This window comes from Nycticebus coucang, chromosome 14 (genome assembly GCF_027406575.1).
Source record: "Nycticebus coucang isolate mNycCou1 chromosome 14, mNycCou1.pri, whole genome shotgun sequence".
Classification (NCBI taxonomy): Eukaryota; Metazoa; Chordata; class Mammalia; order Primates; family Lorisidae; genus Nycticebus; species Nycticebus coucang.
The window spans coordinates 49,885,051-49,905,106 of record NC_069793.1 but is presented as its reverse complement, the minus strand read 5'-3'; the positions used below and the strand labels follow the sequence as shown (position 1 = coordinate 49,905,106).

Sequence of the window (20,056 nt, the reverse complement as noted above, 5' to 3'; positions counted from 1 at the left end):
ACTTAGCACAATGCCTAGAGTACAGTTAAGTATCTGATAAAGTTTTAGGGATAAATTTCATCATCTTAACTATGAAAATGGATAGTAAATAAAAAATTTAATCCAACAATTAGTAATCGAAAAACTTCAAAATATATTTCCAGATGCTACTAGGCAACAAAACTCAAATATTATCAGTTACCTCAACTTAGCGTTTTCTATGTGAGTAAAATAATTTTGGGTTAAACAGAGCAGAGTTATTTTGAAAAAAACAGTTGCAAGGGACAGAGGATTAAAAACTATCACTATAATTCCTATAGGGAAAACATAAACATCTTTCTCCTTTCAAGTACCTAAAATAACAAAGATTTTCATTTTGGTCACAAAAGCAAACTAATAAAAGAAAAGAAATCATTTGACTGTTTTATATATATGTGTAATAATAAAAGTAGTATAGCTGGTAGAGCACAAGTGCCATAAATTACCTGTCTTCCTCTTTCTTGGTGGGTCTGGAACTGCTTAGGGCACTCTGAGTTGCATAGGTACCCATTTCAGTAACCAATTTCTGAACTGGTCCCACAGTTATTTCTTCTTCAGGTTTTAATTCACCAGCTTCTTTTTTAATTTCTGACTCTACAATTGGAATCTGAAAGTCAATGGGAAACATCAATTTAGTAATAATATCAATAGCAAGCAAAATCATATTTAAACATTCAATTATCTATCTGAAGAAGATTCTCTCAATGGGATTTTTGGAACTTGGAACTCTGCTTTGACTTTCTTTTCTTCTCAGGATAATGTAGTGGGAAGGACAGGCTTTGGAGTTAAATGCTTCTTGATTTGAATTCTTACCCTGCAATTTATTAGTTGTATTGTTCTGGGCAAGTTAATTTAACTACTTTAAGCCTCAGTTTCTTAATCTGCTAAACAGAAGTCTTAATTCTTTCCACGTAAGTTAAGAGAAAAATGTACAAGATGGGGACTAACACAAAGTGTTACATGTTCACTAAGCCTTATTCCTCTCTTCTCCACCCCATCTCTGAAATATTAACCACAACTGCACTCATCCTTCTAAAATGAAGTAAATCTGACTTATTTACATAATAACTTCAACTACCTTTGCAATAACCAAAAGACTATTATGTATTTATTCCTTAATACTAGACTAGTACCTAATTGATGACCTCTAAGAGTCTTTAAGAATTACCTATTTTAATTCCCTTATCCAGTTAGGCTAAGGAACTTATATTCAAGGTCCCAGAGCTACCCAGATTCCCTGAAAATAAGACATCCTCCGAAAATAAGACCCACTTACAGGAAAGATAAGACGTCCCCTGAAAATAAGACCTAGCGCATCTTTGGGAGCACACCTTAAAATAAGACACTGTCTTATTTTCGGGGAAACAGGGTAATTACTGGCAGAGCCAAGATTAGGTAGGACCCAAGTCTCCCAACAAACAGGCTGTTGTTCATTCATTCCTTGTTCTTCTTTCTTTTCTTTTTACTGATCAGCTGAATTTAAAATTCATGTACTTTCTATTCTACCATAGCATCAATTGGATGGGAAATACTGCCAGTTTTTTTTTTTTTTTTTTGTAGTTTTTGGCCAAGGCTGGGTTTGAACCTGCCACCTCTGGCATATGGGGCCGGCACCCTACTCCTTTGAGCCACAGGTGCTGCCCATATTGCCAGTTTTAGCATATAAAGTCAGACTTGTTCCAAGGCTTTCTTCCTTCAGAACACATCAGCTAAAGCAGAATTTTACAAGTTTTCTTTTTTTAAAAATACAGAACATTTTGTTCAAACAAAATCTTACCCAGAGTAGTAAATGACATAAATTTAAAAAAGAGGTGTGATGACTCAACAGAGGGTGGGTAAGGGGCTCCCCTAATTTTCCACAGCCCCTAAGACTTAACTGTCTGATTAATTAAAATATACTTTTTAGTTTCTTTCTTTTTTTGAGACAGAGTCTCATTCTGTTGCCCTCGGTAAAGTGCCACGACATCACGGCTCACAGCAACCTCAAAGTCTTGGGCTTAAGCGATTCTCTTCCCTCAGCCTCCCAAGTAGCTGGGACTATAGGCACCCGTCACAACACCTGGCTATTTTTTTGTTGTAAGTTATCATTATTGTTCAGCAGGCCCAGGCTGGGTTCAAACCTGCCCTCGTGTATGTGGCCAACACCCAAACCATTGAGCTACGGGTACCAAGCCATAGCTTTTAGTTTCTTTAGTCCATCAACTACTAACTAAAAACACAAAAGCAAATCACCACTTAAAAGTCAGGCTTTCCTACTGTAAAAATCACCATATGAAAGCAGGATTTACTGAAGTAAAACATACCTCCCCAAGAGACCTGCGGACTTCAGTCATCACACTCTGAATGTCTTCCTTGGTACTACAGTATTCTCCCAGGATCCATAATGCTCCTCGGTAAATCCTAGGACAAGAATACAATAAATAAGTGTCACATGAAAAAAAAAAAGAATACAGGATCTGAATGAAACTGGCATGAACCTGGCGAACAAATCTTGAAGCAGAGAGATGTTTCCTTGTGAATTTAAACTCAAGCAAGAAAACAAGATTCTGCAGTTCTACAGACTTACAAATAAACATTTCAGCAAGAATATAATAAACACTACGTTTTGATTCTCTCCAGAAATCACAAGGATCAAAATGAAAATAACCGTTTTTTAATTATTAGGAACATTCTAAAGTTGGTAAACCCAGGAATGATAAAAATAAAATACCAGTATGTTTCCCAGAAAAGTATACCTTTAGTAAAGTTAAGGTAAATTTGGCTTTATCATTAACTACAATAAGAAATGTATTATTTTAATGTAAAAAGTAATTCACTTTTTGCTGATATAACTGAGGCAAGAGGATGAACCGAACAATGGATACAGAAGTGCAAGGGATCAGTATTAAAAAAAACCCTTAATTTTTGTTCTTTATTTCTATTTAAACAAAAGAATTCTCCAGCTTAAAATAATAAACTGGGCCATGAGCAGTGGTTCACATCAGTAATCTTAGCACTCTGGGAGGCCTAGACAAGTGGGTTGCTCGAGCTCAGGCGTTCAAGACCAGCCTGAGCAAGAGCAAGACCCTGTATCTACTAAAAGCAGAAAAACTGGCCAGGCATGGTGGTGGGCATCTGTCATCCTAGTTACTTGGGAGGCTGAGGCAAGAAGATTTCTTAAGTCCACAAGTTTGAAGTTGCTGTAAACCATGACGAAGCCACAGCACAGAGTAAGACTTTGTCTCAAAAAATAAAGTATTGTTTAAAAATAAATACAACAATAAACTGAATGAAATCTTTAGTCACCTTTTTTCCCTATAATTTTAATTACATTTTTCCATAATTATAGAAACTGAACCTCTAGGAGATCATGGCTGTCAAAAACCAAATCATTAATATGATAATTTTTCTCACATAGGAAACAAATCTTGCTTACTTCCATAAACAGCAATACATTTTCTTATCATATAAATAATTTTGTACTGGTCCTCTCCATCCTTTATAAACAGACATACTGTAAGTCTATTAAAAATTCTATCCATTAGCTGCTTCAAATGAAGCAAACTTTGGATGTAATAATCCTTTCTTATTAGCAAGAGCTCTCTGAAGGGAAACACACAATGTCAGATTTAGGCTGCATTTTTCAATTCTCTTCAATAATTGTGAAAGGGGGATATTTATATATATTTATATATATAATGACAACATCCAAAAAGTGATGTCATTTAAAAATATGTTCATTATACAATGTTTTAAAGGAAATCAGAATAGAGAAAACTACTCAAATCTATCCTAAAATTTTTTTTCCCCACAGATTATAGATTAACTGAAAATGGGTATGGGGTGATGGTATAATGGTTTAATTTGTCTTATTTGGGCTTGACTGTCTTAAATTATTTCTCCATTATATTCTCTTTCTTTTAGGAGTGCTATGGCATCAGCCTAGCTCATTGCAACTTGAACTCCTGGGAGCTTAGGCTGGTTTTGAACTCCTGAGCTCAAGGAATCCTTCCAAAATGCTAGGATTACAGGCATGAGACACCGCACTTGGCTGATTTCTCCATTATATTTTCTATCAATTGAAATGCTTACTTGACTTTACATTTAAATGTATTCTAAACCTACTTGACAGATTTAATAGCATGAAAGACTTCAAGCATCTTCTCAACAATAAGCATTCTCAGATTATCAAAGCGCTGAATAGCCTCACGAACAAATTCCAAGACATCAGCAGCTGCGGCTTCATTATTGTCACTGAGAAATTCCATTAACTAGAAGGAAAAAGAAAGAAATAGAACAATTATATAATTTTCAGAGAAAAATTCCATAAGTCAAGAAATCAATAAATACTTTAAAAGAATGTTATTTTTTATTTTTTATTGAGACAGAATCTCACTATGCCACCCTCAGTAGAGTGATGTGGCATCACAGCTCACAGCAACCTCTAACTCTAGGGCTTAAGTGATTCTCTTGTCTCAGCTTCCCAAGTACTGGGACTATAGGCACCCACCACAACGCCCAGCTATTTGTTGTTGTTGTTGTTGCAGTTGTCATTGTTGGTTAGCTGGTCCAGGTTCAAATCCGCCACTTCAGTATATGTGGTTGGTGCCCTAAGAGCTGTGCCATAGGCGCCGAGCCAAGAATGTTATTCTTAATAAGTGCTATTATGTAAACAAAGACACAACGGCTTTTCTGTTTATTATAAAACTTACTATAAGAGAAAGCTAGAGATCCACAACTCAAAATAAATTCACTGGAAATTCCTAAATTGTAACTAAAATTGAAATCACTTTAGTGAAAATCAGAGCTCAAAGGTAAATTTCAAATTATAACAATATACCTCATCTGTCTGATAGTGACAGAAAGCAAAATACTCTAGGTTTGTGAATTTTTTCCTATAACTGATTGCTTTAAGAGCTAAAGCTATCTGAAATAACTGCTTACCTTACTGAATGACACACACACATATATATAGATATATACACACACACTCAACATATTAATAATTTTCCATTAGGTAGTAACAGACCTATTCTTTGTCACTGTTGTTTTTTTTTTTTTTTATTAAGATGTAAGAAAATGGGCTCAGCGCCTGTAGCTCAGCGGCTAGGGTGCCAGCCACATACACCAGAACTGGTGGGTTGAATCCAGCCCGAGCCTGCCAAACAACAATGACAACTACAACCCCCCAAAAATAGCTAGGTGTTGTGCCAGCGCCTATAGTCCCAGCTACTTGGGAGGCTGAGGCAAGAGAATCACTTGAGCCCAAGAGCTTGAGGTTGCTGTGAGCTGTGATGCCATGGCACTCTACCGAGGGTGACATAATAAGACTCTGTCTCAAAAAAAAAAAAGATGTAAGAAAAGTCAGAGTCGTTAGTCTTCTGAGCTTAATTAAGGGTGGCTATAAAGATCCCTTCTGACCATGAGAGTTAGTGGTTGCAGATACTTGAGATTTCTGGAGTTTTAACTGTTGAAAACTGAAATTTATAAAAAAATTCTTTTAGACAATTTCAAAATTAAAGTCATCAAAATTACATACCACAGGAATAACATTTGCAGCCATATCTGGAAATCGGACAGAACAGGAATGCAATGTTCGCACAAGGAGCTGTCTGTATTTGTCAGTATCTTCGTGCTCAGACACATTATTTGTTTTTATCACTTCCTTCTTCAGGACAATAACCAGCTATAGAAGAGAATAAAAATAAGTTAGAAATATATCACACATAACCTTACAACTTAAAAAATGCTGCCACAGTTTTGTTTTACCTCTTCAACATTCCTAGAAGAAACAAGGTCCAGTGCCAACTGCAGAGTTTTTTTGCGTACTTCTAAGTCTGGTGTGCTCAATACTCTTAGGATGTCCATAACTAGATCCTAAAAAAGAGCCAAAAAATCAAGAAGTAACAACAATCTTTCTGGTCATAAGGAAAAAATCTTTACAGCAAAATGGTGGGCTCTGTCCATCACCACCTTAAAAATAAAATCATTAGTGGTAGAACAATTAGATAGGTCTCGAAATATGTATAATACAATATGAAGTAATAATAGATATGATACAGTCAAACTGAAAATGTTTACATTGACTCTATGGAGCTTTAGATCCAACTTACAGTTTATAGGAAATAACAATCAGAGCTAAATGATAATGTCACAAGAAAGTAATGACACATTTGAAAGGAAAGACATCTTCCAAGACAATTTATCTGGTCTCTTTAATAAGTCAGTGTCATGAAAAAAGATACTGTTCAAAATTAAGAGGTGGAAAGGACATAATTAGATATAATACATGGTCAGGAAATGGACAAACTAAACAAAAAGGGCATTTGGGGGATAATGGGAAAAACCTGAATTGGACTCCGTATTAGATAATACTAAGAAATTAGTAACAATTCTGTTAAGTGAGATAATAATACTTGGTTCTGATAGAAAAAAGTAGTATTTAAAAAATACGTACTTTAAAATTTAATCTACAGTAGGTAAACTTTTTAAATATGGCAAAACTCCAATTTACAAATAATTTTACTCCTTTATAACTTTGTTTTTCAAAAATCACAAACAAATGAAAAAGTTCTACTTGTATACCTACATTCCCCTGTATCCCTACATTCACCAAATGCTAATATTCTGCCACATTTGCTTTATCATATGTTCTCCACTGCTAAACCTTTTAGTGTACCTCTCCCAAGAATAAGGATAATTCTTATATAACCACACCACAATTATCAAATTCAGATAATTTAACATTGAATAATACTATTAACTAATATACAGACTACATTCATATTTCCCAAATTGTCCCAATAATGACATTTATAGGTATTTGTTGTTAATCTAAGATCAGCACTGCATTTAACTATCATGGGGCTTTATTTTTATAATCATCATTTTCATGGATTAAATAAGAATGCTCATAATTTTCTAGAATCTAATCATCTTTCATTCTCAGTTGGTATAATCATTTTCTATGAAATGTAAATTATATGCAAATTAAAACAACCATATCACCATTGCTAATAGAATAATACAAATAGAAAGGATAAAAGGTAACAAATTAATTCATATTTTTAAAATTATTTTATCGCTGGGCTATATCAGTGGCTCATGCCTGTAATCCTAGCCTTCAGGGAAGCTGAGGCAGGATTGCTTGAGCACGGGAGTTTGAGAGCAGCCCAAGCAAAGTAAGACGCTGTCTCTACTAAAAACAGAAAAATTAGCTGGGACTACTAGTGCATAGCTGTAGTCCTAGCTACTTGGGAGGCTGAGGTAAAAGGATCCTTTAAGCCTGGGAGTTTGAGGTTGCTGTGAGCTATGTAGACACCATGGCATTCTAGCCCAGGTAACAAGCGAGATGGTCTCAAGTAAAAAAAAAAAAATACCCAAAAGGCTATGGTGATTCAAGTATTACACTTTAGTTAACCAAAATTTAAAGTCTTCAAGCATTTACATTAACCAAAATGTCAAGCAAGGCCTGGAAACAATCTAAATTTAAAAAACATTTTCTTTAGGATCTCTGTCTTCCAAATAACACTTACTTGTAGTACTCGTTCATGGGCAGGATGTTCTTTTAATTCTATCAAGCGATCCAAAACTATGAGCTTTACATTATTGTCACTCTCCTTAATAATTAAATCAATGTAACACTGAGCAGCAGCCTATATAAAAAAGAATAAAATTTTTAGAAGTCATTCATCTATTATAAGCACAGAAGCTGAAAATAAGGGGGGAAAAGTCCCTATGAAGCCAAAATATACTTACTAATCCCTGCACTAGAGTTTATGCATTTTGTTCAGAGACAATGTGTTCCTCTATTCCCTAAATACTAACAAATCTTGTTATTTTTCAAGTTTACAGAAGATTAGAAGCATTACAAATATTTATTTAAAGGGTTGAAAAGGGGCTGCTACAGACAGAAATACTTATTAATAGCCAAAAATTAAGGCTTGAAACTAAGAAATAAGGCAGAAAAAAGTGATAGTCCCAAAATAAAGCCATCAAGCATATTTCTGCTTAGGGACAAAGTCTAATTCTTTTGTATTAGAGTATGGAAAAAACTCTAATATAATCTAAGATTATAAAGACGATCCTAAGTGATTAAAATTTTTAGTACATATTTAAAAGAACTATTAATAAGACAAAAATGTATAAAGTACTTCAGAATGATGAAGTTTAAAAGCAAAGGATAAAGGAGCAAACTTGAAAGAACTCTAAATAGGCAAGCTGGAAAAATTTAACCAACTTAATAGAATAAAATATCCATGCTGATATAAGGAAAGAAAAAAGGAAACAAAGGACAGAAAGAAAGGAAGGGAAGAGAAAGGATAGCTCTTCCCTGAGTAAGTATTCCAGTTAATAAGTATAGAATGAGGTAAATAAAAAAACCACTATTAGAATACCACAGTAATAACTGTTGCAGAGAAAATCCACTGAGAGATGCTAAAATAAGTAGGTATGAATTTGAGGCACAACATATTCTCAAAGTACCTCTCCCACAATATTTATTGACTACCATGGGGGAAATCATAACAGTGCAATCAGGCAACAACAAAGTTAACATCATCTGTAATAAAATACATCACGTATTCCTTGATATTATACACTGAGAAGTACACATCACTTACTGTGGTACTTTCTCCAAAAATAAAACCTTAATCTAAGTATGAGAAAACATTGGGCTGCAAATTGAAGAATATTTTACAAACTGACCAGTATGCTTATGTTTTGAGGTCATGAAAAAAGAAAAGACTGAAGAACTATTTCAGAGGGAGGAGACGACGATACAACTAAGTGCCATGTGGGATACTAGGTTGGATACTGGAACAGAAAAAGGACATCAGTGTAAAACTGGTAAAATATGAATAAAGACTATAGTTAAGAATTCTGTTAATGTTATAGTTTTGACAATTACACAATGGTTATGCAAGATGTGAACATTTTAGAGAGCACAGTGAAGAGTATGAGAATTTTTGTCCTATTTTTGCCATTTTCTGTAAGTTTAAAATTATTTCAGAATAAAACATTTAAAAAATTTTTAAGCATTGCTGAGTAAAGCAGCAAATTTTCCTATTTATATAATCTGGCTTTCTAGAATAATTGATTCTCTGAATATATTAGAGGTCCCCAATACAGGAACTTGATAGACTAAAGATAATATTCTATTGTTGAAAATAATTCACTGAAACTTTTTAGAATCTTTTATTTAGGGTGCAGAGTCATTTTCCCAGATCCAGTAAATACAGCATGAACATAAATGTACACAAAGTATGGAAAGAGATCTTAAAATACCAGTATCATTCTCTAGAAACTAGAGACACAGTTGATCCTGAAACAACACAGGCGTCAGGGGCACTGAACCTCTGCATGGTCAAAAATCCATAACTTTTGCCTGTAGTCTCAGCTACCTGGGAGGCTGAAGCAAGAGAATTGCTTAAACCCAAGAGTTTGAGGTTGCTGTGAGCTATGATGCCACAGCACTCTACCAACGGTGACATAGTGAAACTCTGTCTAAAAAAAAAAAATCCAGAACTTTTGACTACCCCTAAACTTAATTACTAATGGGCTTCCGTTGATCTGAAGCCTTATCAAAACATAAACCATTGATTAAAACATGTTCTATATGTTGTATGTACTATATACTGTATTCTTAAAGTAAGCTAGATGAAAGAAAATGTTGTTGACAAAATGTTAAGGAAGAGAAAATATATTCACTATTCATTAAATGGACCATCACAAGTTCTTCATCCTCATCTTCTTTACATTGAGGAGGCTGAGGGTGAGTTGGAAGAGAAAGGGTAAGTCTTACTAACTCAGAGGTGATAGAGGCAGAAGAAAATCCATGTATAAGTAGCCCTAACCATGTTGTTCCAGGGTCAACTGTACTATTATTCTCTTTCCTTCTCTACATGTATGTGTATGAAAAAAAGGAAAGTTGGACTATGTAAGGAATCAAAAATTTTACAAAATTTTTAGTTTTTCCCTCTGTGCCATGTAACCACAATGTAAATTACAATGTCACTAAATCATGAGTGGTAAGACTGCAAATCTATCATCTAATCTGTCCCCAAAGAAACATGCAGTAAGTACCTTGATTGCAGTTGGTGCACTAGAGAGTGTCACTAATGTCCCAGCAGCTTCGTATTTTACAGCAGGGCTAGATGACTGTAGTAAGTTATAGATGCAGCGAATGAAACGAGCTCTTTCTGATGGATTAGCATGGCAGACCTGGAGAAGAATTACATTTAGATTTCAAACAGTCCAGGGACACTTGCTTTCAAATGGAACTTTTTCATAGATGTCAACTTGTGGGATGCTAGTTTTCTTAATTTGAAAGCTAAGAATAGTCTTATAAGAATTTATGAATATGTTGGCTGACAAGGGGTGGGATAACACTGATAATTTCAGAAAGAAACAATTTTATTTCAAATAATTGTTACAGCTACTCTTTCTTTATTCATGCTATCATAATTTATATTATCATTGTTTCACAAAAGGTTTTCAGAAGATTTATAATAAAAGATATGCATCCTATATACAAATAAAAAAGAAAAACATAGTAAAAGAACACATTAACTCAGAACACTAATATGGGTACTATGATAAGATAGTAAGTTTGCTCGAAAATTTTAATTCTCGATGCTATGTCAAAAAGGAAAACATGATGGATGACATAGATCTTAACAGCTCATAAAAGGAAAATATCACTTCTTTAAGCAAGATAGATAATACTTTTTTCTCAAGTATTATTTCCTATTATTTGAGACTGTATTTGATACCGGAGAGGAAACTAAAAAAATCTCTGTCCTGTTCTATATGCATCCCAATACCTTTACTTGTGAAACAAAATATCCCTTATTTTTTTCTCTTTTGTAGTATTCATATTAGATTTTCCTAAAATATGGTCAAATCTCTATTACTTAGGCATGACTTTAAAAGCTATTCCTTCTTACTATAACCTGGACCCTCCCCCCAAAAAAAACAAAGAAGTCACTAGTTAGAAGAGAACTCCTATTTTTGTGAAGTTCAGTGATACCCCCTAAACCATAAATGTGAATTAGAAGGAACTATATATTTATAGTCATGGTTTCGTCTTAAATGCCAATTCCAAACGATTGGAACACTATGTTGAAAGGAGCCCCTTTCCCACAGAAGCAAAGACAGCTGTAATCAGTTAGCAGTATCTGCCATATGCATTTTGTCCACATCTATATATTTATGTATCTATCTATCCATCCACCTATCCATCTACTGTTTACTGACAGGGTCTTACTTTGTTGTCCAGGCTGGAGGGCAAAGCTCACTGCAACATTGAACTCCTGGGCTCAAGTGATCCCACCCCCACCTCAACCTCTGGGACTAAGACCATAAGACTAAGAGTAGCTAGTACTAAGACCACAGAAGTATGCCACCACACCTGGCTAATTATTTTTTTTGGGGGGGAGTCTCACTATGTTGACCAGGCTGGTCCTAAACTCCTCTGCTCAAGTGATCCTCCTGCCTTGGCCTCCCAAAGTGTTGGGATTACAGGCATGAGCCACCACATTTGGCCCATCTCATAAAACTATTCCTAATCTATATATTTATAAGCCTCCAATGGGATTAATAGAGAAGTTGGAACTTACTGCACCTTTTATTTTATTAGAACATTAAGATGTGATCAACTCTTTCAAAAGATATGTCAAATTAAAGTGTTGCCAATAAAGTACTTCATTTTAAAATACCAAATTTTTTGCTGGTTTTACACTTCCTATCAATGACCTGCATTGTCATGTTAATATATTTTAAGTTTCAATATTCTCTTTTACAAAAAGAATTTAAAGCTTGTTTGTTTTCAGATTTCTAAAGTTATCTGGGTATACAAGAAGATCTTGAATTTTATTCCAAGGCTAAAAAGAATTCCTTACAGAGGTTTACAAAGGATAAAAGCTTAGTACTCTATGGAAAACACAATGAACCAAAGGAAAGAGAAAAAGAAAAAAGCTTTAGTAGGCCATATAATAAAATATTTCTACTATTAAAATACATTATCCTAGCAATGAAGTAGTATCCCAACGTACCTTACCTTAAAATGCTGAATTTATTTTGGGCAGAGTAACTGCTAACCAAAGCAGATCCATATGCTTTAATCATCATAGGTTATCATTCTTACCTTATAAATTAGTTCAACAATAACCAACTGCAGAATGTCTCCAAATGTCTGAACTTGGTCAATACAAGTACTCAGGTAATCCAAAGCTCGATCCTAAAATAATTAAGAATGTATTTATCATACTCCTCTTCATTTAGTGCAAGGACTTAATGCAACTTAAAAAAACCACACAAGGCTTGGCGCCTGTAGCACAGTGGTTATGGTGCCAGCCACATACACCAAGGCTGGCGGGTTCAAACCCAGCCTGGGCCAGCTAAACAAAAATGACAACTGCAACAAAAAAAAGCAGGGCGTTTGGCGGGTGCCTGTAGTCCCAGCTACCTGGGAGGCTGAGGCAAGAGAATCGCTTAAGCCCAGGAGTTTGAGGTTGATGTGAGTTGGGATGCCATGGCACTCTACCAAGGGCAACATAGTAAGGCTGTCTCAAAAAAAAAAACAAAACAAAAAAAAAAAACCTCACAAATTACAATGAAATATGAAACAAATAGGAAAATCTCAGGGCAAAGAGAAATTAATTAGAGGAAAAAAATGAACAAACTAAGAATGAAATTAATATATAAAATCAAATACATTTTCTAAGAATGATCCACAAATCAGGAGTCTAATTTTCTAGTAACTAAATCAAAGAGAAAAATACTGTTACATGATTCTGGGTATCCATCCAATCAAAACAAACCAGTTACTTAAAAGTATAGTTATTCCTATTACTGAAACATAAAAATCTATGGGATTTCATATGTGGAACAGTGATATAGGTAATTATGGTTTCAACATCTCCCCAGTAAAAGTATCAGTAAATATGACTGCTCTGATTATGTACCTTAATGCGGGTAAATAGTATAATACCAAAAGCAATTCTGTAAGAGGATAAAATACTGTGGTCCATATAAGCTGTTTTCTCATAATGTCAGTAAGATGATAGTATCTATTATCACCTCACACCAATTAGGATGGCTACTATCAAAACATAAGAAAATAACAAGTATTGGCAAGGATATAGAGAAACTGGAATCTTTGTGCAGTGCTGGTAAGAATGTACACTGGTACAGCTGCTGTGGAAAACATGCAGTTACTCAAAAAGTTAAAAATAGAATTGCCATATGATCCAGCAATTCCACTTCTGGATATATATCCAAAAAAACTGAAAGCAAGGCCATGGCCTTGAATAGGTTATTTGTGCACTTATGTTCACAGCAGCATTATCTGCAATAGCTAAAAGCAACCCAAGTGTCCATCAATGGATAAATGAATAAACAAAACGTGGCATATTCTTACCATGGATTATTATACAGCCTTTAAAAGGCTGAATAATACATGGTAGAACATGGATGAACCTTGAAGACATTATGCTAAGTGAAATAAGGCAGTCACAGAAGGACAAATACTGTAAGATTCTATTTATATGAAGTAGTAAGAACAGTCAAAAATCATAAAGACAAAGTAGAATGGTGGTTTGCCAGGGACTTATGGAAAAGGGGAGTTACTGCTTAAAGATATAAAGTTTCCAGGGTGGCGCCTGTGGCTCAAGGAGTAGGGCGCCAGTCCCACATGCCGGAGGTGGTGGGTTCAAACCCAGCTCCGGCCAAAAAACCACACACAAAAAAAAAAAAGGAAAGAAAGATTGCCCAAAAAGATATAAAGTTTCCATTCTACATTATAAAAAATGTTATGGAGATGGATGGTGGTGATACACCTTATGAGTATATTCAATACATTGAACTGTATACTTAAAAATGGTTAAGATGGTAAATTTTACATAATGCATGTTTTACCACAATAAGAAAAATGGAGAAAATAAAACCCATTAAAAGACATGGAAAAGAGAATGAGAGTATCTAGATTTCAGAAGAATGGATGGATTCTATCAGTCTTCATACATACTATTCCCCACATTTTTATGATAAATACTAAATAGCAAAATTTCAAGATTAGATGCCATCAAGGTGTATTAAGTAACCAAAAGCAAATCCATATACTTTAACCACCAGCAGAGCTAGATGTAGAATTGATATCCACTTACAAAGTATAAAGAGCCTAATAAGGATATACATCTATTTGAACATATCTACTTATGGATCATTAAGGCCACACATACAATGATTAGGGGCAGACTGTATGTAAAGCTACTACTTTTCTCTATTAAATAGTTTTACATCTATACCAATATAAGGAAAATCAGTCAAAACCCCAAAGTAGAGTACCACAGAATATAGCCATATTTTCAATTTTCTGAATCTATAAGATGGCTGTTATAAAATGCTTTTTCCATGTATCCTTAAAAGGAAAGAACATAAACATAAGGAAAATTTTAGAGAAGGGTTAAAAAAAGGTATTTTTATACAAATTAAATCCTCAAATATAAAAATACAAAAATACGTACATAAACCACATGTACTATAAACAAAGTTTACTAAAAACATGATTAGGCCTATGTAATTCATTTAAATATAGTCATAAAGTATTTTTTAAAAGTACTTCACCTGATCTGCATGAATTAGCATCATAAATGCATTCCTTTTGCAACTTGCATCCTTCTCATTCACCAGAAAATCATGTATCAGTTCAGGGGCATCAGGTATAAGATGTTCAAAATTTCTTCAAACAAAACAGGTAACATCCATATTTAATAAAAGTGTACTTTGCTATTTTAGTTAACACTCTGGACAATACAAAAATTAAGTTTAATCAAACTTTATGACACAAATGATTATTCTAGGTTTTGAAACTTTAAACCAATTAAAACTGGGGGAAGGAATTGTAAGGTTACACCTTCATCTATTCAGTCATCAAATTATATATTTTCTAGTTCAAATTGGAAAAAGCTGATTTATTCAACATGCTATCTATTAACTGACATCTCTAATGACGGTCTTTCAGACACTTTAGAACTGTAATATCAATAAATTAAGAATTAACAGAGAAAAAATATAGTCCTTTGAATTTTATTATTTGAGCAAAACATTTGCTGCTTTACTTACTAACTTCTTATTTTGGAAATTTTAAAATATTATAGTCAGAGAATAATGAACACTAGCTGAATAAAAACCATAAAAACCAACACCTAACTTCAACAATTATTAATTCCTGGCTCGTTTTGTTTCACCTATATACTTGTCCATTTCCTCTCCTTTCATTTTACTTTGAAGCAAATCCTACACCTATTACTTCTGTAAATATATCAGCATACTTCTCTAACATTAAGGACTTTTTACTGGCTGGGTGGAGTGGCTCACGCCTGTAATCCTAGCACTCTGGGAGGCCAAGGAGGGTGGATTGTCTGAGCTCACAAGTTTGAGACCAGCCTGAGCCAGAGCAAGACCTCTCTGTGGTGGGTGCCTGGTACTTCGGAGGCTGAGGCAAGAGAATCACTTGAGCCCAAGAGTTTGAGGTTGCTGTGAGCTATTTGCCGCAGCACTCTACTAAGGACAACAAAGTAAGACTCTGTCTCAAAAAAAAAAAAAAAGGACTTCTTACTCTTAAAATTTATCATAATTCCATTATCATACCTTAAGTAATAATTCCTTAATATCACTATATAGCCAGTGTTCAAATTTCAAACTGATTATCAAACATCATAGTTTTTGTGTGTGTACTATAGTTTAAATTCTGCAATTTGTGTCGTCTATACAGTAACATTCAAAGAACTTAACTACCTTATTAATCAGAATACCATTTTCCTTAATTGATAAAATCTAATAGTAGGACAACTGTGAAAATATCTCAATCAAGTAATATATTAAAGTACAAAGATGCTTATAAAAATTACATTCTACTTCTAAATGACTAACACTTGTGATTATAAAAACCAAGCATGATGGCTTCATCCAAATGATTCTTTAAATTGCTTTTTAAAGTCCAAAGTCTTCAGCTTTTTAAGAATATTAGGAATCAGCTGAGAACTGTATTCTTTGTCATTAAAAAAGTTCCCTCTTCAAAGCCTCTAAGGATAAAAAGACAAAATCCACATTTCACAAAAAGAGAATTCTAAAATAAGAAAAAAACTCAAAGCTAACAGAGTCTAAGCAAGTAAACACAGTAATACAGTTGAGAACAAACTGAATTTAAAGGGGGCTACTGTCATTCAATTTCAGCAAGTTGTTGCTATGGAGAAGGGAGGGCCTGAGGTGCCAGACTTTTTAATATTAACAACTTGATGATAAGGAAAAAATACTGTGCTGGCTAAACAAAATATACCTGCAAACTATATATAGTCAGCAACCAACCACTTTGGAACCTGTAGCCTAAAAGATTAAACAGTTCTTACGGAAGTAAGACAAAGGAGTATCTCTATTTACCTATAGATAGTATAAATGGCCAAAACAGCATTTCTTCTAACATAGCTGTGTCGATGCTCCAAACAAGCACGGATGGCTGGCATTAAAGGTTCTAGCAATTCTGCTTCTTTTAATTTGCATAGAAAACGCAGAGTAGATCCTCGAATAAATTCATTAGGATGTTGAAGATCCTGATATGAAAATTTAAATATGAAATGCTGAGTTTCAGCTTTTCACAAAAAACAATTTTTAAATGCAAAGTTTCCGATGGAAAAAAATCAAAGTTTGAGCAAATGACCTAGATTATCAGATAATTACATCAGATTCCTGTTGATTAAAGCCATTTTTACCTATCTCATCAATGTCTTATATGTGTCACTACTTATTAATAACGCTCCTACATAAAATACATAGAAAATGTCTGAAAAAAGTAATAATAAAACTTTTTACGATAACTTCTTACAACTTCAATTCCAATATCTGCAACTTACAGGTCTCAAAGACTTAATTTTAAAAATTAAGCCAATTTTATAATTATTTAAAATCAAAGCAACATTCGGAAATAATTATTATTTGGTTTACCTTTCTGTATGCATCACATACAAGAATCATTTCATGCAAAAGTCTCCCATCTGGAGTTGTTTTGGGAACAATTTCCCAAAATACCAGAAGTAATTTTTTGATAGTGTGATCCTGAAGAGGTAGCACAAAACGAATGATGGTCATCAGAAGTCCAGGAAGCTTTTCACCATTTAGAATCATAATGATTACTTTCTTCAAAGCTTCAGTCTTTGACTTCACATCTCCTTTTTCTGATTCAAAATTTTTTAGAAAAAGGACAATTATTTTGAAAGAAAATTCCTCACATAATTTTAAAAGCAATTAACAAGATAAAACATACTTTCTTACTTTATTATCAGCAAGTCTTTGAAGAAGTCACCTTTAGATTTACATTTAATATAAAGGAACTGGATTAGACTTCTGGTCCCTAAATAATTGAGTTAATGTAGACTTCAGGGATGTATAGGCATACCAAGTAATCATGTATTCCAAACAAAATTTTTTTGAAAGTTTAAAATGTTTAATAGTAAACTTATAAAAAAAATCATTTATATTTTAAGCTCCTCCACCACAATTTCCATTTATTCGAACAATTCAATTACTTCTCTCCACATCTTCAAAATTTCCAGAATGTTTTTCTTCTGTGAATACTATCAAAAATATGGAAAATTTCAAATATCAACTCAATTCACCAAAGTATACTATCTCCTACTCCAGGGAAAGTACATCATCAGAGTTCAGATCCAGTTATCAAAGATAAAGCGAACAGTTAACAGAACTTCAATAAAAAGTTGTTATTCGAAATTGGAAATTAGTTATAACTTTTTTCTCATCTCTTGGTTTTTTTCTTTTTTTAACAGAGTTCTTGCTCTGTCATCTGTGCTACAGTCCTCATTGCTCACTGCAACCTCAAACTTCTGTGGCTGATACCACAGCATTCTAACCTGGGCGACAGAGTAATACTCTGTCTCAAAGGAAAAAAAAAAAAAAGAGGTGGGAATAGGCAAAGTAAAACATTGTCTCTTTTTAAACTGCAAACTATCTTCTAAAAATTACTGCATTCACTTAATCTTTTAAGTACAATTTTCACTGTTTAAAATAGACTATAAATTTAAGCTATATTTATTTTTTGGTAGTTCAATTAAAACAAGAATCATTACTTTCGGCAGTGCATTATTAAAAACTTTTTTTTTCTGACAGAATCATTCGTAAAAAGGAGACACAGTATACACTTTTAAAATTCAGAAATACAAAAAACGTTTTTGATTTTAGAAGCTAAGAAACATGAAGTTACTTGCACAATAGAATATATTCCAATTAATGCAATTAACATATTCTCAATCTGTTACCTGTAGAAAACTGCAAGCTACATTTGATACATTGAACTGCACAAGCAATTATGTTCTTTTGAGGACCAACAACTAAACTTTAACCTCATGAAGCCAAACTGAGACGTTATTCTATTTTCAAAAGTCAATATGGAAAGGCTAAAGTTAATTTTTTTAAATAAGACAAAAGGTTTATTGACGAGAACCTAGAAACATATATTTAGATAAAAATTAAGCATTTCTTACTAAAAGGAACATGAAACATAAATGAGTTCATTTTAATTTTTTCTTTTTTCATTTCATCCTCAAAATATTATCAAAGTTTACCTAGATCATTTTTTAAGCTAATTTCAGATGGTGGCTCTGAATCCATTGGCACGTTAATTAACGTATAGCACACGTTCTCGGCAGCCGTCATGGTTCCCTGTTATAACCAAACCTTGACACAAGATTTAAGAATGATAGATGCCAGAAAAATCTAAAAAAATAAATACAGAGATATCATTACAAGTGTTTTTTTTTTAACCCACAAACCAGTAATTATAGTGTTATCTTAAAAGTATTACAAAGGGCAGGCCATTCTGTACTGTGTTCCCATAAAAGTAAATCTAATAGAAAACATACTTTTTAGCTCCGGCTTAAGGTATATTAACTTTCACTCCCCCATCCACCTCCCTTGACCCAGGGTTACAGAAGGTTGTACAAGAGAATTAATGCCCATATAACAGCAACAATCACCAAGCCCCACGCTGCAATGTTATGGAACAGTGATTTTTAAATTCACACAGACAATCTAAACTGCTTAAGTTAAAAAACCTGTGTATGAATACGCTTGGAAAACCTTAAGATGCTTTCTTCCAATCATTTGCCCGTCCCGACTCTATGTCCGAGGCTCCCTTAACCAGCGCCCCGCAGCTCCACCACACCCCACCCGTTTTCCTCTCCCCTTTCTCCAGCAAAGCAGATCCAAGGCGGAAAGGGTAAGCCCCGGGATCTTGGGAGGGAGAAGCACATAGGCCTAGATGGAGCGTCCGGCCCACAATTTCCCAGCCCGTACTCCACCCGTTCCCCTTCGCCAGGCCCCGACGCGAGCGGCCTAGTCGCTCCCCTTGTGCATCTTCCCGCTAGAGAGCCAGCTGCTCCGATTCTGCCCGACTCACCACGCCTCCAGGACTGGGGGCTTGGGGCCCGCTACCTGGCTCCGAAGTGCAGCGGTTGGGACAACCGCGGAACCCTTCACTCCAGCTCCAACCTGCGGCAGCAGAACCGACCGCTGTGCAGAGTCCTCGGCTGACGTGGAAGTGGGTAGGGAGAGGAACGTAGCCACAGCCACCTAGCACCTACGGAGCCTCAGAGAGGACATTCCTTCCCCGTCCAGAAGTTGCGCGCTGAGAGTCCTAGTTCCTTCCTCTTCTTTAGTCCGTGATTGGTTTAGGCTTCAGAGCAGAGTGAAAGTCGGTGTTTCAAAGTTTCACTGCAAGCTAACACTGAGTTATGCCCTGTGATCCTTTAAGGGCTATTTGGAAATTGTTCCTTCTTCCGAGAACGAAAATAGTCAAGGACAGGAAGTGTTTGGAGAGAGGGCAAACGTCGTTTACAGGACTGCGTAGTCTTGTGGAACGAACTCCAGACTTTGAGTTAGAGGCCCAAGAGACTATTTTCTTGAGTACTTAACTAATAAACTGAGAAAGTAACTAGTACTATTGGGAAAGTAATTTTCGCTTTTTTGATAATGGCCACTAGATTATATC

General features: G+C 34.6%; 1 protein-coding gene across 1 annotated transcript in view; it reads right to left on the bottom strand.

Moving 5' to 3' along the window:
• The window catches only part of COPB1 (COPI coat complex subunit beta 1), a 48,933-nt gene extending 29,287 nt beyond the window's left edge, over positions 1-19,646 (bottom strand). Inside the window, exons 1-13 of the mRNA XM_053560149.1 lie at positions 19,466-19,646; positions 18,633-18,783; positions 16,999-17,228; positions 16,438-16,607; positions 14,623-14,737; positions 12,143-12,235; positions 10,081-10,218; positions 7,533-7,652; positions 5,767-5,874; positions 5,537-5,683; positions 4,123-4,268; positions 2,322-2,418; positions 465-625 (exon numbers count right to left, since the gene is read on the bottom strand). Coding sequence (XP_053416124.1) covers positions 465-625; positions 2,322-2,418; positions 4,123-4,268; positions 5,537-5,683; positions 5,767-5,874; positions 7,533-7,652; positions 10,081-10,218; positions 12,143-12,235; positions 14,623-14,737; positions 16,438-16,607; positions 16,999-17,228; positions 18,633-18,723 — 1,616 coding nt within the window. The 5' untranslated portion in view covers positions 18,724-18,783; positions 19,466-19,646. The remainder of the gene's footprint in view (positions 1-464; positions 626-2,321; positions 2,419-4,122; positions 4,269-5,536; positions 5,684-5,766; positions 5,875-7,532; positions 7,653-10,080; positions 10,219-12,142; positions 12,236-14,622; positions 14,738-16,437; positions 16,608-16,998; positions 17,229-18,632; positions 18,784-19,465) is intronic.
• Positions 19,647-20,056: the final 410 nt, after the last annotated feature.